The 16,831-nt window shown below is 56.9% G+C and overlaps 2 protein-coding genes across 6 annotated transcripts in view; one reads left to right on the top strand and one right to left on the bottom strand.

The window, feature by feature from the left end:
* Positions 1-9,142, top strand: part of Pgs1 (phosphatidylglycerophosphate synthase 1) — a 38,885-nt gene extending 29,743 nt beyond the window's left edge. For 2 of the 5 annotated variants that reach the window (XM_078041540.1, XM_078041541.1), the window contains exons 8-10: positions 1,028-1,176; positions 4,740-4,868; positions 8,484-9,142. In XM_078041540.1, coding sequence (XP_077897666.1) covers positions 1,028-1,176; positions 4,740-4,859 — 269 coding nt within the window. In that variant the 3' untranslated portion in view covers positions 4,860-4,868; positions 8,484-9,142. Of the gene's footprint in view, positions 1-1,027; positions 1,177-4,739; positions 4,916-5,884; positions 5,962-8,483 lie in introns of all 5 variants that reach the window. The other 3 variants (XR_013435852.1, XR_013435853.1, XR_013435851.1) reach the window with 3 other exon arrangements.
* Positions 6,750-16,831, bottom strand: part of Dnah17 (dynein axonemal heavy chain 17) — a 91,966-nt gene continuing 81,884 nt past the window's right edge. The window contains exons 74-80 of the mRNA XM_078041542.1: positions 14,780-14,971; positions 12,405-12,584; positions 11,953-12,135; positions 10,967-11,149; positions 10,488-10,631; positions 9,804-10,029; positions 6,750-8,576 (exon numbers count right to left, since the gene is read on the bottom strand). Coding sequence (XP_077897668.1) covers positions 8,329-8,576; positions 9,804-10,029; positions 10,488-10,631; positions 10,967-11,149; positions 11,953-12,135; positions 12,405-12,584; positions 14,780-14,971 — 1,356 coding nt within the window. The 3' untranslated portion in view covers positions 6,750-8,328. The remainder of the gene's footprint in view (positions 8,577-9,803; positions 10,030-10,487; positions 10,632-10,966; positions 11,150-11,952; positions 12,136-12,404; positions 12,585-14,779; positions 14,972-16,831) is intronic.

Here is a 16,831-nt window from a genome sequence, read left to right as displayed (position 1 = left end):
AGGTCAGGTTTTGGGAATCTTCTGTTAGGAGTAGGTTTTTGGGGGGCTGAATTGTGAAAGCAGGTCCTGGGATTTGGGAGGTTATAGAATGAGGACCTGCCTGGTTGTCTTGGACGACAGGTCAGGATTCTGAGAGAACCCACGACCTTTCTTACAGAAATGTCTCCAGGGTATGGTCAGACACACAGTCTTCCTGCTGATCCTTGACCCATCTCCTAGCAAAAAATGGAAACCAGTGTTTCTCTAAGAGAGACAGAAACTTGCAGGGCCCTCAGGTCCTCTCCTTTGTTGGCCCAGATGGACTTTGCTGAGTGCAGTTGAAAGGGAAGTCCTTGAGCCCCACTGCCAGTGAGAGCAGAGGTCTGGCCTGGAGCCCCTCTGGGCTTCCTGGATTTCTGGTGTGTTAACAGCTTGAAATAGGGAGGCTGGGTAAGGGAGACTGTGTGTCCCCTGTCCGGAGGCAGGAAGGGCGGCTGTGTGTCCTCGGGCAGGCCTGTTCTTTCTTACCCAGTACCTTGTCTCTCCTTGGTGACAGCACAATCGGCTGACCCAGGCAGGGGGTTGCTGTTCCTTACCTGCTGCTTCCTGTGCCTCTTCCCTTGCCTCCCGCCCTGGGGTTGGGGATAGCAGCTGCTGCCTGTGCGGGCCTGAGCTTCACCGGCAACTTTTGGCAGGCCCAGAGATGGCAGAGGCAGTTCACAGAGCTGGGATTGAAGCGCTGCTCTCCCTGGGGCACAGTTGTGGGCGGCCTATGAGAGCTAACCCAGCCTCGCTGGGTTCCCCCAAGGAACCCAGCTGCTCATCCTGTGTGGGACCCAAGGTCATAGCACAGTGGTGGGTAGTGCAGAGCAGCATTGGCTGGGGTGTCTGTTGCGCCTCAGCACAGGGTGTGGGGGTGGACCCCCTGGCCACCTCTCAACCAGAGAGCCTGGCCAGCTGCTTTTCTCTTAGGTTGACACAGTGCGTAGTGTGGATGTTGGCAGATTCTATGCTCATTTTCTGTCTGCCCATTTCCTTTTCCCTGCAGGCCTCTGGCTGTACCTGGCAGGGAGCAGCCTGCCCTGTCTCACGCTGATTGGCTCTCCTAATTTTGGGTACAGGTCAGTTCACCGGGACCTGGAGGCCCAGATCGCCATCGTGACAGAGAGCCGATCCCTGCAGCAGCAGCTCCACCAGGTTGGTTGAAGCAGTGGGATTCCTGGGTGTGTGGCGGGTGCGGCTGGTACCCAGCCTGGCCCAGGTCACTGGGCTGCTCCAAGAGCTGTCTCCTGCCATTGTCTGCTGAGGCAGTGAGACTAGGACTGAGTTCCCCCAGGTCTGCAGTGAGTTGGTAGTGGGGCCTCTCAGAGACCTGCATCAGAGAAGCCTTGGAAGATCAGGCCCTTGGTCTTGCAGCTGCGGGATGGTATGGACTCATGTCTTGGGGACTTGTCCTATACTGTTCAGAGGGCCTACCTCTTCGAAAAACAAGGGCAGCTCTTTAAGGGCCAGCAGTGGATTTGGCCTTCTCTAGATGGTAGCAGTGTTTTGTTTTCTCTTTAGATAACAATGTAACCAAGAATTCACCTATGATTTTATATAGATTTTAGTATTTGGTCATCTACAACAGTATTGATGGACTTTTGAAAAGGAAGCACAGGCCCCATATGGGTGCGGCCTGCAGTGCTTTGGGTTCTTGAGGGTGTGAGCCTGGCCATGGGCAGCATCAGCTGCCCTTCCTGAGTCACAGGTGTGCAGAAACGTGCTGTTTTGCCAGGTTTTGACCCGTGCAGTGTTGGGAAGTGCTGCTGAGCTCTTGGACGGGGAGGAGGTGCTGCCTCGTTCCCTGGGCCTCCTCCTGCAGTCTCCTGTCCATGGAAGAGCAGGCCTGGGTGGCCCTGGGACACTGGATTTATCCAGCAGCTTTTTTCTTGCAGGGAGACATAGCAAGCTGTGGAAGAAGCCCCCACAAGCTGAGAGATTCCATTGTAAGGGGGCAGCCACTGGCCTCAGATCCCAGCTTATAGGAAAGACAGACTGCAGCTCTTATCCCCGGGATCTCCTGGACTCTGGCCTCTAGGACAGAGAGAACTGTGTGCACAGACGGCCCACTATAGAGCTGTTGGTGATTTTGGCCTGGGGTGGGGACGAGTTGTGTGGGGAACCTGGGTTGACTTGAGAAGTAAGTGCCCCAGGCCTATGCCCAGCATCTTGGTACTGACCGTTCCCCACTTCCTGAATCAGGGAACTCAGCCCACATCCTGGATCTTGAGAAAAGCTGGGCCAGTTGTGGTTGGGAGCTGCTTTCTCAAATAACATATTTGGGATATTTTCTTCCCAAACCTGAGTCTCAGGGGCTTTGGATTGTGGGAGGGTGGTAAGAGATTGATTCTATGCTTGTGAATTGCAGAAATGCATTTCTAGATTATTCTGCCGGTCTGCCTCTGTGCCAGGACTACAGTGCCTGGTCCTCGAGCGCCAAGTGCTACTGGGGCTGTGCAGCCACACACCAGAAAGTCCCTGCAGCCCCGGCAGCTGGGGTCTGTGCTCTCAGCCGCTGCTGCTGTAGTTCTGCTGGGACACAGGGAAGGGCCCTGGCCAGGGCATGTGGAGCTCTGGGAATGGGGAGATGTCTTTATCAGAATCCGAAGTCCCTCCCTTCACTTAGTGCATACAATAAAAGTGGAAAGCTTCCTGGCTTTGTTCAGAGAACAGTTTTCCACTTGTGACCCAAGAAATACTCCCTCGAAAAGCATTGTGACCCCGGCCAGCTGACTTCCTTCTCCATCCCTGTGGTGGAGTCTGAGGACACGGAAGTTGTGCTGGTAATCTCATCGAAGCCTTGGCTGGCTGTTCACTGAGAATGCAGGGCTGCAGTTGCAGACCCGCCCCTGAGACCAGAGCTGGCTCCTCCGGCAGGCACTTCCCACCAGGGATTTGGAGCTCAGCAGCAGCAATTGGGAGGCCATAGAATTAGGCTCCCATGTTTGTGACACCTGGAGCTGGGGTAGAACAGCAGCTGAGGGTCTGCGTGCATGGATGTGGCCTCAGAGTGTGCTTCATGACCAGGGCAGCAAGCACAGCCAAGAGGGAGCAGCAGGAAGTGCAGCTGCCGACACCCGAGGTGACCTGGTCTTCCCTCACACAGTGTCCCTCTTGTGTGGCCCTGCATTTGTGGGACTGTGTGCTTGGTCATCCTGACGGGAGCCTCTGGATGGTGTGGATGCAGGCACAGCCTGGAATTCCTAGATAAGACGCTTGGTCCCGCGCCTGGTCTTGAGGCTCAGTCAGGAGAGGACAGCACCTAAGGGCACATGGCTGAAGAAAGTAACGTTCTCCTTCCAGAGAGCCTCCACACACTCGGAGGCAAAGCCTGTGCACATGTTTCAGAGGTGAAAGTAATAAACATTTTGTGTAAACATTAAGAAAAATTAGAAGAAACTAGCCTTTGGTCAGAGCTCCTCATTCCCTTTCATTCTGTGTATGCGTGGAAAGGCGTAACATTTTTTTAAAAAAGGAATTAGGATTACTGCTGGCCCTTCAAACCCACAGGATTCAACCACCTATGGATCAAAGTGGATGGAAAATAATTCCGTCTGTACTGAACATGTTCAGATTTCCCCCAAACAATACAGTGTGGCAAATATTTATACATAGCCTGTACCTTAAATACTACAGGTAAGGTGGAATTCAGAAGTCCCCCATGGGACGTGTCCACGCAGGCTGTGCATTTAGTGCCAGGGACATGAGCATGCCCAGGGTTTGGTGTCTGTGGGGTCCTGGAGCCTGTTTCCCAAGAGTGCCAGGCATATACCCCACACCCAGCTCCTTCTGTCAGGTGTGCTGTGAGTTCTGCCCTGTTGTTAAGCGTCCTGGGATGTGCTGGTCTCGCTGTGAATGCTGTCTTGCTGTGTGGATGTACTGTTAAGGAGCTTGGGGCGTGTCAGTGGTTTCCAGTCTTTCCTTTCACGGTGCACTGTGATAAGTGTCTGTGTGCAGACATCCTAGTGCTTGGTTCAGGGTGCACAGTTGCTGTTGTGGGAGAAGCTTGCAAGTGGAACGTTTAAGGCTCTTGATACCTGTTGCCAGATTGCCTTCCAGAGAGGTGACTCAGTGCCCCTTTCCACAGCAGTCCACGCCAGCCAGGATAATGACATCACAAGATGACTTTTTTACCAATTCGATGGAAGGAAAACTGTGTCTTATGTAAAAGGCATTTTTTTTCTTGGTGGTGCTGGAATTGAGTGAGGGTGCTCTGCACTGCGTGCCAGGCACTTACTCTGCTGCGTGGCCCAGGGCCTTGTCGTTGTGATATACACCAATTCATTTAGTGACAGTGAGCTTTTTTTTTTTTTTTTTTTTTTTGCTGTTCCTTTTAGTCATTCATGAAAGTAGGTCTGTTTTGACGTATTCACACAGATATGGAGTATGTCTTATTCTAATTGGCCCTTGGTCATGGACGTAGGTGACGGCAAGACAGCTTTCCACAGTGTTTTTCCCACCAGGTGTGTTTCCTCCACTCCAAGTTGGAGACATGCAGAGGTGTGTCTTGGCATCGTCAGCAATGGGGCTTTGTAGCTAGTCCACAAGCATCGTGCTGCACACGGTGGGCCTGCCCTGCCCTACTGCTGGGCACCCCCACACTCTGGCCTGACATGTGTTTTCTGGCCTTGACACAGTGTTTGCCAGGCTGGTCTTAGGGCCGTGTTACCTGGTGCTGGAGGGGACTCTAACTACTTCTGTCTATTCCTCTTCCTCAGGAGCAAGAGCAGCTCTACTTGCGGTCAGGTGTGGTGTCTTCTGCCACCTTTGAGCAGCCCAGTCGGCAGGTGAAGCTGTGGGTGAAGATGGTGACTCCACTGATCAAGAACTTCTTCTGAGGACGCCAGGTGCTGTCTCTCGCACCGCCTCAGCTCATTGTTGCCGAGAGCTTTGGGTAGGGCAGGGGTGGTCCGACTACCAGAGACCTTCTTGAAGGAACCCTGAGGGCTCTTTCACCCCTTCCTTGGTTAAGCACATGGAGGTTACTGTAGGATTGTGGAAAGCTGTCATCAAAGTTTTTGAAGACTGATGCTAAATTAGGAAGCTGGTTCACTTCTTATCAGGTACCAGTCACACCAAGTGCTGGGCCGCCTGTGTCAGCAGTGTGCAGTCCCCTTCTGCCTTCCTGTGCCAGGGCTTTGTGAGGCCCTGGGTGAGAGGGAGGCAGAGCCTGTCCTTCCCTTCCCTTAGCTGAGCAGGACCCTGCAGGAGACAGCTATGGGAGGAGGACGAAGCCCTCCAGGAGTGGGGCGGGCTCTGGCCAGCTGAGCTCAGGACCACATGGTGGCTGAGCTGGACCTTGGGCTGCTGCCTTGCCGCCTCCCTGACGTCTGTGTGACGTGCAGTTAGGGAGGTGTGATGTTCTAGGTGTCAAGACGTGCTCTACCTACCAGAAAGCCACCTGCTGGGTCCCACAGGCAGGCACCTTAGGGCTCACCCCAGCTACCCCTTGGCTGTCCTGATGCCTGGAGGTTGGGCAGGGAGTGGGTGGCTGCCGTGAGAGTGGGCTCTCTCTGGAGTGACCCTCTGTGTTCCAGATTCCTCAGGACCCTGAGCACACTCTGGAGGGCCCCAGATGGGGTTGGTTTCCTGGGTCCTCCGCATGTTGGCTTGGTTAGGACTTCAGCTTGGGGGTACAGGGGAGTGAGGGGGTATAGTGGCACATGCTTCTCTGTTGGTAGAGTTCCTTGGCTCTTGACAACCTCATCTAAAAAAAAAAATTGCATTTAATCCTGTAGTTTTTTTCTTCATTATTTTAATTGCTTGTGTGTATGTGGAGGTGTACTGGTGAATTAAACCAGGAACATTCTACCACTTAGCTATATCCCAGCCCAGCCCTTTTTATTTTTATTTTTTGAGACAGGATGTTGCTGAGTTGCTGAGGCTGGCCTTGAACTTACAATCCTCCTGCCTCAGCCTCCTGAGTTGCTGGGATTACAGGTGTGTGCCGCCTCACCCAGCTCATTTTAATGTTTTGTTTGTCTATTTGCCCCAGTGTCCATGTACGCTGTACACCTTGTGATTGTTGGTAATGCCAGCGCTCGTCTTGTGTCATCTCAAGCAGGGCATTTTGAATCTACCTGTCCTGTGTATTTATAGAAGTCCATCCGCCCCATCCATTGTCTTGAGCCAGTTTTAGAACTTACTGCGCAGTCTCAGCATGTCAGGATCTTGCACAAAGCATGAGCCTTCTGTACGTGCCAGGAGTGGCAGCCCGACTTTAGGGGAGCCAGACTGGAGAACTTCCCTGTGCCTCGTGCTTCTGGCTGGCCTCCTGAGAGGTGGCAGCCACCAGGACCACCTTTCCCAGGTTCTGGCTGTGTGGTGGGGGCTCCAGGGCCCAAGCACCACTCTTCTACAAGGATGGCTGCAGTTTAAGCAGTTGGGCCTTGGCCACACTGCCCCCGGTTGTGTTGCGGCCCTCAGACTAGAAGACGCAGGAATGGCAGGGGCACTGGGTTTCTGTGTGGAGAGGCCTTCTCCATCAGCCCTCGCACTCCTAGGGTTTCTCCACCCCCGTGCGCAGCCTGGCCTGAGCAGTTCCTCTGTGCCCCTGCTCCCTCTGTCCCTGCTAATGGGAGTACTGGGAAGGCTCCAGAGAGGCAGAGACTGGAGGCCCCCTGGTTTCTCTTCCAAACCATGCTTTCCCCTCACGGTGGACAACCCAAAGGTGAATCATCTCTTGGAAAGTTTGGAGAGGATTTTCTCAACTACCCGCAATACGCACATGTGGAATAAATTACTGTTTTATTTTAGGCTCTAAAGGCAAAATTGGAAAAACTTCACATTTTGCGGTTATTACCGGGGAATAGAGATGAGCTGCTGTGGCAGGCCATTGGCGGTCTTTCTGTCCCTGCGGCCTGGTTATGAACGGCTGCAGTCACCCCTCCTGGCCAGCAGGGGTGGGGGGTGTCCGACAGCCAGGGTCATTGGCATCAATTCTGCTTCCTTCCTTAGGCCCCGAGGGGTTGCGTTCCCTTCTGGATTTGAGTCAGACTTCCTGCACCACTTCTTCACCCATGGTTTGGGTGAATATGCATGTGAAAAAGATGGAGCGCCATTTCTATCTAGATGCTTGCCTGACACGCTCCCCCTGGGTTCCATCTTACCTGTGTAGGCTCTACACCTGCTTGCCCTGGCTTCCAAGTTTCTAAGTAGTCATCTTCTCTCTGATCTGCACCCCACTGCCCCAGTCAGCCTGGCTGTGTTGCTGGGATGTCTTGATGTGGCCCCAGGGCCCCGTGGACCTTACTCCTGCAGACTTCCTGCCAGCTGGAGGACTCAGTGGACGCAGCCTGCAGCTGCCTATTGCCTGGGCGGGCTTCCTGGGGCTGTGTGCCACCCGCCTCTGTGCCCACTCCCTTGGGGCAGACGGGTGCTGGCGGCTGGAGCACACCCAGGTGGTGTGTTGTGGACTAGTTCTCCTAGTTCAGGGGAGTTTTTAGGGTGTCCTCACTAGCTAGGCCTTGGAATTGGGTAGAGGCCAAAATAGCCACCCCAGCCTGGATTTGCACACACTCTCACAAGGGGACTTGAGGACTTTGCACATCCTTCTACGTACTGGCCCTGCAGAACGGCAGGGGTGGGGACAAGAGACAGTGTCTTTCCCCCCACCTTTGACCCTCCCCCCTCAGGACATACAGGGACACAACCTCACAGTTAAAAACCCGTGGTTTTTAGAAAGCAGCCACGTGCCCTTCTAGGTCCTGGGGTGGAGGGTGGGGAGGCCCTCTTGTCCTTGGGAGAGGAGAGGACTCCTGTTTATTATGATGGTGCACCTATTGGGGGGCTGTGCGTGGACATGGGTGGAGGGTGGGGAGGCCCTCTTGTCCTTGGGAGAGGAGAGGACTCTCCTGTTTATGATGGCGCACCTATTGGGGGGCTGTGTGTGGGCATCAGCAGATCACAGGCTGCACCTGCTGTGCCCCAGGCTGGTTGCAACTCTCCAACCCCCCCCCCCAGGAGTCAGTATTTGGGGGTTGGTCTGCAGGGTGCTTGCCCTTGGCTGTGGTGAGCCGAGCCTTGCTGCAGCTGCACCCTGCTCTGGCAGGCCGGAGGCGCTGGGCCCAACAGGATGAGACAGCCAATGACTGCAGGCCTTTTAATCTGTACGCCTCTCACACTCCAGCCTCCAGCCTCCCCTCGGGCTAGTCCAGGTGCACTCAGTCACAAAGCACCTCGATTATGTAAGAGGAAAATAACCAATGCTTCCCGTAAAGAGCAGGTGACAGTTGCAAGGCGGCGTTTCTGATTGCAGCCTGGTTGACTTGGTTCAGGGTGGGGCCGTGGCGCAGGACCAGTGGCCAGTTACACCTGCAGGAGCAGCGCCACCGCCGCCAGGATCCACTTGGCTGCCTTCTCCTTAGTCTTGAGGTTAAAGGTCCAGACATAGGTGGGGCCACGGATGCGTGTCTTGTACACGGGACACTCATATATGTTCTTGGTCTCCATGCGGTCCACAGGAATGGCTTTGATGAAGATGACGGGCATGGCTGGCGTCAGCTCCTTCAGACGCGCTTCAGCGATGACTCCAGTCTGGGTGTCCCAGCGAGCTCCTGCAGGGACAGCGTGGCCGAGGGTCAGGGCAGCCCTGGTGCAGCGAACAGGTCTTGTCTGGTGTGCTGGCAGTGAGGGGAGGGGCCCACAGGGAGAGGCCTGGCCTCACACCCCCCCACACCCTTTGTAAGGAGGTCAGTGCCCCTGAGACTCCTAAAGAGTTGAGGCCAGGTGCCAAGGACAGGGGGTGCAGGTGTCCACAGAGGACACCGTGGGTGGTGGTGGCATGCTGTGGTGCCCTGGGCATCTTGCTGTGCACTGAGAGGAACAGCTCTGCACTAATGCTCTTGGGTTCCATCCATTTAAATTTGTGGTGTTTCCAGAGCCTCGTCTGTCGGCCTTCTCACTTTCAGTGGCAAGAAATCATAACTCCAGCTGAAGATCACCAAGTTCCCTGACTCCCTCGTGTGTCACGACTAGCCTGTGTGTACATATATGCAGCATAAATAATCATCTGTGTGCATATTATTATTTGCCTTTAACCAGACTGCTGCCATTTCTACTCATCATATTCAATAATGTTTGTACTTTGTCTGGAATTCCAAAATAAATGTGGGGAACGGCTGCTGCTGTGCTTGTATTGGTTGCTGTGGGAAATGGGGTACCTGGGCCCCCGCTGGCCTTGCCTGACACCACGGGTCGGGTGGTGGCAGTTGTGGAGTGGGCAGGGTTGGCAGAGGCGGTGCTGCTCCACTCTGGGTCTGAGTGGGTGGCCTTCCTCAGGGATGAGAGGGCCAGTTCTAGAGGGTGCCTCCATCTCCCCCCCCCTTTTTTCCTGGCCACATGGATGGTGTGACACACAGGGCTCTGAGACTAGGTGGTGGGCAGGCCTTCTGTCCCTTGGAAGTCCTGACCGTGCAGCTTGGAGACTGGCAGGGGGCTGGGACAGGAATGCAGCAGAGGTGGGCTCCTGGCTGAGGGCCAGCCTGCATGCCTGGGAGCCCACTGCTCTACAGCAGTCCTGCCCTGCGCCCTGGCTGGAGGAGCTGGCCTTATAGGCACTGTTGGCTTCGTCCAGGCCAGCTGGCTGCAACGGGTCTGTGTGTCCTCCAGCCCTCCTCAGGTTCTCAGAACCCCACTGACTAGTGGTCAGCGTGGCTCCAGGCTGTGAGCTCAGGTACCCATCCTGAGAATACCGCTCTCCCAGCTGCCCCAGCTGCACAGCTTGTCCTGCTGAGACTGAGTGGACGTGGCCTTGGGCAGCCGTAGACAGCCCCCCCCCTTACCTTCCATGAAGAGTCCATACACATAGGAGCCCTCTCTGGGGGGAGCAGTCATGTCCTCCCGGTTTTTCTTGGTCACTTCCACAGACAAACACATCTTGTCCAGGGGCCACTCGTTCTTCCTGGCCATGGACTGCATGATGGCCGTGAGGAACGACTGGGGGTTGAAGAATCCAGCCAGCCACACGGTGGTGGGCAGGACGAAGTCCGTTGTCCAGGCCTCGAGTTCCTGCAGGGAAGCACAGGCTGAGGATGAGCAGGCAGGGCCAGGGCTTGTCAGTGTTCCAGAGAGTGGCCCTAGAGCCCACCGCCTTCCTGCCCCTTGCTTTGCTGTCTGGTTCCATTTTAAATGAGGGGGGACTAGTGGGAAAAGTGGCGTCAGGGAGCGAATGGCCGATGCTGGAGGCAGACCTGGCCTGTCACCAGGCTCACCGCAAGGCCTGAGCTCTTGGCGCTTGCTGGGTGGGGGGCTGCCGCTCATGGTGATCACCAGTGTGACTTCCTCCTCGAGAGGAGGCCCCTGCATTGTCAGGTGCTGAGGGGCTGAGCCTGGCCCTTCCACCCTGCTCATGCAGAGGCCCGGCCACCAAGGGCCTCTAGGGCCACCACAGCTCTACTCCTGAAGGCTCTGGGGTGTGGCACAGCCCTGGCATTCTGGTCTCCACATCTGAGTCAGGCACTGCTTACCCTGATGCGGAGCAGCAAGTCCGTGTACCAGGCTGCCAGGCCCATCATGGAGGGGTAGGCCCGGGCCACCCACGTGTCGGGCACAGTGTCGTAAAAGAGAGCCGTGGACAGGTCTTCCATGTCGGTGGTGATGGTCAGTTCCCCCTGAGGGACACAGCAGGTTCAGGGAAGTTTAGGCTCTGCCACTTGGCCTGGGGCAGATGTGCTCAGGTACACTTTAGGCCTGCCCACGAGAGTGGGAGGCCACCCCCAGTGTGCCCAGAGCCATCAGCTCTGGCTCTGTGGGACCCCTGGAGACAGCCTGCACCTTCTGCCAGGAGCAGTCAAGGTAAGTTCCCGTGGCTTCTGGAACACCCTGGGTCCAGAGCAGGGCACAAGGGGCAGGCCACGATGTGCCCGTGTCCCGGCTGTGGCTGGGAGCCTGCCTTCTTGGTCAGCCTGCCCCAAGTCCCTCCGGGGCCTGGTGCCCCCCAGCTCACCTTCAGCCCCAGGTTCAGCTCCTTCAGTGAGCGGCGCATTTCGTTGGTCAGGATGTTCATCCTTTCACATTCTTGAAAGGCCACCACCACATAGGGGGTCTTCTCAGCCGCCTTTGCCATGATCTCAGCCATGTTGAAGGTCTCTGGAATCTTCTCGAGGATGTCATCCAGCACGGCCTTCACCTGGAAGCCAGTCCCCATTAACCCCCAGCACTCTCCACCCCAGAGAGACCCTTCCTTGCTGCTTCAGGGGCAGGGAGCCTGCCCAGACGTTCGGAGGAGAGGGAAGAGCTGGGGGCTGCCAGGACCCCAGCACCGGACAGTGGCCAGCAGGCTCTCCAGGGCTCTGGCCTCGCTGGCAGACCACATGGCTGGCCCACGTGCATCGGGCGCCCGTGGCCTGGTGCCTCCATATATGCCCGAATGTGCTGGTGGGCACAGATGTCACTTTGTCCTCCATGGGGACCATACTGGTCCCACCCCTTAGCATGGTCACGCCCACCACTGTCCATAGGAGCTTTCTAATGTCACTTGTTAGGTCAAGCAGGGGTGTGGGTAATAGAGATTAGGTTGTTCACTCTACGTTTGGTCTGTCCACTGTGAAGCCTGGTACTGAGCTGGTCTGCGGTGAGTTAGGTGTAGGTGATACTGGGCCGTCAGGAGAGGGGCCAGGGGAGCCTGGACAAGCCAAGTTTGTTCAATGCTGAACTCTGGGCTTTTCCGATCAGTGAGGTCTGTCTGCGACCGTCTTGAGTGTGTCCAGGCTGTGCTGCCCGAGCCATGCCTGCCGCTCACCCAGGTTCTGCCTGCCTGACACAGGTGCTTCTGGGGGCCTGCCAGCCAGCTTGCAGACCCTCACCCCAGGTTTCTCATTCTCCCACTGGGATAGTGTGTGCCTGGCTAACAAGGGGCACTTCCTGTGACCTGGGGCTGCACTGTGCTGTGTGACCTGGCCCCAGGTCCTGGGGAAGGACAAAGGGTCCTGCCTTTTCCTCGCGGGATACTCCTGTGCCTGCTCCCGAGTCTGTCTCTTTGGGCTGCATTTCCAGGACAGTGCGGAATAGCTTCTCTGAGGTGACCGTCAGAAAGCCAATCTCTGCGTTGGGGTGCAGGCCGTACAGGTAGGGGCTCTCGGGGGGAAGGTTCTCATCGATGTATTCATGGTAGCCCTGCAAAGAGGGACAGTGTGAGCAGAGGTAAGCTGTGTAAGCCAAGCGAGTCCCTGCCTCACCCCAGCATCTGCGTGTCCTGCCCTCTGCCCAGTCCTCACTTGGTCCCTGGCCCTGCATGGCTCCCAGCTACATAAGGGAGCTCCCGGCCCCCTTCCTCGTTCTGTGTGCCTGGGGTTTGGCTCAGTCACTGCCACGTTGGAAGCAGGCCTGGATGGCCACCCTTCTCAGCTGCTGGCCACCGTGGCTCTGTGCAGGCCGCTGCTCACCTTGTAGTCCAGGTTGGGGGGGATCTGAAAGCCGGGGGCCAGCATCACCTCTCCCTCCAGCATCTCGCCGCGGACGTACTCAGCCAGGTAGGTCCTGCAGAGCCGCCGATCCCAGTCATCCGTGATGTGGCCGCCGTACATGATCTCCCCGAAGAGGTAGCGGAGGTCGTCCCAGGGCACCTGGGGTGGTGGGGAGCAGCTGTTAGGGAAAGGTGCTCGCCCTCCTCTCACACGGTGGTAGGCCTGCGTGGTCAGCCATGCTTGAGGGCTTGCTGTGCTGCCCTGGGCTTGCTGGCCAGGCTGGCCTCCCAGGCATTTGCCTTCGAGTTCAGCAGTGACTGCTCAGCCGCCAGGTCAAGGGCTGCCTTCCCCTGACCCCGCACCACGGACCTGGTGTCTGCACAGTGGCCAGCACCTCGGAGATGCCCTCTATTCTCAGGCTGAGCTCTCCCAACCTGTGACTTCCCTTCCCAGTGATGTCCTCGGGCGCCTCTGCTGGTGCCCCAGACGCTGCAGGCCTACAGGGCACTTGTTCCTTCTGCCTGTTCCTCCTGTGACCTGTGTGTGGCTGAGCGCCGGCTGGGCCATGGCCTCCCCCGTGGCCACTGAGTCTAATCATGTCTTCAGAACACTTCAGGGCACCTTCCCTTGGGTCCCATAGAACTCGTCTGGTCCCCAGTTCCTTTTTCCGTCAGTCCAGTAGCTGTCGCCTCGCTGGCCTCAGAGGGCTTTGTGGCAGCACAGAGAACTTTGAGCAAACGACTCACCCCACAAAACCGTGGCCTCCTGGGGCCTTGGGGACAAACGCCAGGCCCAGCAGTGTGCACACACCACCCTAGTCAGGCCAGGTGCCCTCTAACCCGGGCCTCCATGCTCACTGCCTGCCTCTGCTTGCTGTGTCCCTTATCTCCAGAGCCTGGCCACGGGCACCCCCACCCGCAAAGGCCCAGCCCCCCAGCCCTGCTTCTGCTGCTGGGGCTGCCACAGCAGTGCAGCAGGAGCCCTGGGTGACCCAGAACCCCCTCCCAGCCATTCTACAAAGAGCAGCAGGACCATCCCAGTGTGGGGGTGGGTGAAAAGATCATTCCTAAGGTTTTTAGGGGTACTGGGGATTGAACCAGGGGCACATAAGCACTGAGCCCCAGTCTCAGCCACATCCCCAACCCTTATGTTTTATTTTGAGATAAGTTCTCACTAAGTTGCCGAAGCTGGCCTCTAACTTGCGATCTCTGGCCTCAGCCTTCCAAGTAGCTAGGGTTACAGGTGGGCACCACTGCACCCAGCCCTCTAAATGACCACTTTGACTTCAAAATTATCTTTCTCAGATTATCTGGAGTTAATGCTGAGCTGAGCTGCTTTGGAAGCAGCTTCTGTGTATGCTTTGAGGTGGGGAGCACACCCCCCTTTGGGGACAGTCCTTTCCCACAGCAGGAGGGCCAGTGGGACTGATTATAGGGCAGGCTGTTTCCCACACCTGCCAGGCCTGTCCCCAGGAAGCCAGCCTGTGCAGGGCAGTCGCACCGTGACAAGGCTGCTGGCTGGTCAGGCCTTCGGGCCAGGGTGGGGAGCACTGGGCTACCTCCTCCTGGGGGTGGGGGAGTAGCCCTGATACAGATGACATTTGCCAGGTGGTCCTGGCAGGCAGTGTGACCTGTGCCTTGAAGGAACAGAGGGCTGGGGACCCGGGTGGGGGTGGGGGGGTCCCCAGGAGGAAAGCCAGCCTGCGTCTGATAATTGCTCCTGGGGAGGGGCCCAGGAGGAGGATGCGGCTAGGAAAAGTCGCAGGTCCTTCCTGGCATCTCCCCGCACCTCCTATCTGTGACTGCCGAGGACACCCACCTTGGAGGGGTAACACACTGCCAGGACCATCCCATCCACCTGTGGCTGGAGTCTCCCTGTTCTTTCCCCAGCTATGGGAGCCCAGGGAGCCATGTCCTCCCTGCTAGAGACGGTTCCCAGTTCCCGGAGCATCTGACTTTGTGTATCGATTCCCATTTGTCGTGAGAGCAGGAGGTGTTGCCCCTTCTTTCCTGAGGAGCTGCCTTGTGTCCCTCCCTCCCCAGGGCCTGGGTCTGTCTGGGAAGTGAGGAGCACAGGGAGCCAGCCCACAGCCGAAGCCCATCCTCCATCCCGCTGCCTAGGGTGCGGGGTTCTGGGCGAGCAGGATGGTCACACGGCGGGACGATTGGAAGGGTGTCATGGGAGGTTGGTGATGTAGATGAGCATGTTTTTAGATTCCCTTTGGTTTGTGGAGCCCCCTTAATGCCTTTTACACTAGACACAGAAAAGAAATGGGAGCAAGGGAAGGGGTCAGTGCAGGCCAGGTGGAGGGCCCGTGTGGCCAGCTGAGTCAGGACAGGGACCGCGCTCCTCACCTTGGCGTTGGCCTCCAGGTAATTGTAGAGCACATTGATGGAGATGGTGAGGTCCCCGTTGTTGAAGGGGTATGACCGGTTCCAGCCCTGGGCACCAAACTTGCGCCTCTCGGCCACCACAGCATGGAAGTAGCACAGGGCAAAGAGGATGCACTTGAATTCGATCTCTTTGGTGCACATCTCCATGGTGTCCTGGGTGGGGGGGGTGGGGGACAGAATGACATGGTCTGTGTCCCCTGTTAACAAGAGGAAGCAGAAGGGGATGGTTGCATACAGACACCTCCGAGTAGGGACAGAGCCCGTCTTTGCGGCTGCCGAGGAGCAGAGGGGCGCGGGTGGAGGGGACAAGGCCGTTGGCCCATCAGCTCAGGGAAGGCACAGGCAGGGTCTCCTTTCCCTCTGACCTTTCAGAAACGCACTTTTGTCGCTTTTAAGTGATTATTACAAGTCAAACTGACCCCGCTCTCTATAAGTAAGCCGCGGGCTCAGACCACTGTTTTGACCAAGCATGAGCCAGGCACGAGCCTGCGGTCCCACTGGACGGTGACAGAACTGGGCATCCCTGTCTCCTGTCACCACCCTCACATGTGGTGGTGCGGGTGCCACACCTGCATGGCTAGTTGTGAGCAGGCGTGCACAGCATGTCTCACCTGAAGACTGCACGGGCTGCCAGGGGGCATTAGCTGTTCTGCATGGGGCCCGAGCTGGCGGGAGGTGAAGGCCCCCAGGGCAGGGCCTCCTGTGCCAACACCCCAGGGTGTCACCCTGAGACCAATACAGTGAAGGTGAGGTGCTAGGGCAAAGCAGACCAGAGCCCGGTTTCCGGCAGCTCCGGCTGCTGCGGCTCACAGCACTTTCTGGATGGCAGCCCTGAGCTCCTCACGACTCGCAGCTGCAGCTCTCCGGCCTGCTGCCCGGGCTTTCCGCAGCGCTTAGCACACTGGAGTCCCACTTCTGGGGCACATCCATGCCCCTTGCCAGACTCTGCTCACTGGCCACATGGGTTGTGCCCTAGGCATCACCCATCCCCACACCTGCAACGTGCCAGGCACATGGCGATGGCTGCTTAGATGGCTCTCAATTCCCCGTGTTCTTTACACTTCGACCATGCTGTTTCCTTTAACTGTAGGTCGGGAACTGTTAGTGGGTGGCTCAGATATTTTCATAGAACTTTTTTTTTTTAGACATATGGGCCTTTAGTTTTTTCATTTGTTTATATGTGGTGCTGGGAAATGAACCCAGTGCCTCACACATGCTAGGCAAGTGTTCTACCACTGAGCCATAGCCCCAGGCCTCTAGAACTCTTTATGTGTTTATTTTGGTACTGGCAATTGCGTCCTGAGGCACTCTACCACTACGCTACTTCCCAGTCATTTTATTTATTTAGAGACAGGGTCTTGCTAAGTTGCTGGGGCTGGCCTCAAACTTTTAATCCTCCTGCCTCAGCCTCCTGAGCTGCTGGGATTACAGGCGTGCACCACTGCACCCAGCATAAGTGTCTTAAATTTGGAAGTGGTCCATTCTGGCACAGTGTCCTCCATAGGCACGCCATCTTCATTAGGTGTTACAGGACAATACAGGGTCTCAAAACCTCCGACGGATGGGAGATGAGTACATGGCAGAGCACGTGATGTGTAGAGGGGAGACACAGACTCCAGAGATCGGCTGCAGCATCAACCCAGTGGACAGTGGTGGGAGGCTGCAGAGGAGGTGGGGAGGGGGTGGTGCCGAAGCCATCAGCTCCACCAGTCCACTAGCAGTTGGCCTTTGGCTCTGGAGGGCAGGAGCAGGGGTCAGGGAAGTGCTGGGCCCCCAGACACCGACTGACCATCCACTGGCCTCCTCTCCTAGGGCCCCGTGAAGAGGCGCTCCCTGTGCCCACGCTTGCTGCTGCTGGCTGCTGGCTGCAGGCCTGGGTTAGCTCTGGGCCGCTGTCTGTGAAGGTGCGAGTGACCGTGGTGCCTGGTCCTTTTTAATTTTGCACAGCCTTCCAGGAGCACACCATGACACGTGTGTGCGTGTGTGCACCTGTGTGTGTGCGGTGTGTGAGGC

The sequence above is a fragment of the Ictidomys tridecemlineatus genome, chromosome 3 (genome assembly GCF_052094955.1).
Source record: "Ictidomys tridecemlineatus isolate mIctTri1 chromosome 3, mIctTri1.hap1, whole genome shotgun sequence".
Taxonomy (NCBI): Eukaryota; Metazoa; Chordata; class Mammalia; order Rodentia; family Sciuridae; genus Ictidomys; species Ictidomys tridecemlineatus.
The sequence above is the reverse complement of the archived record's forward strand: the minus strand, read 5'-3'. Positions and strand labels throughout refer to the sequence as shown.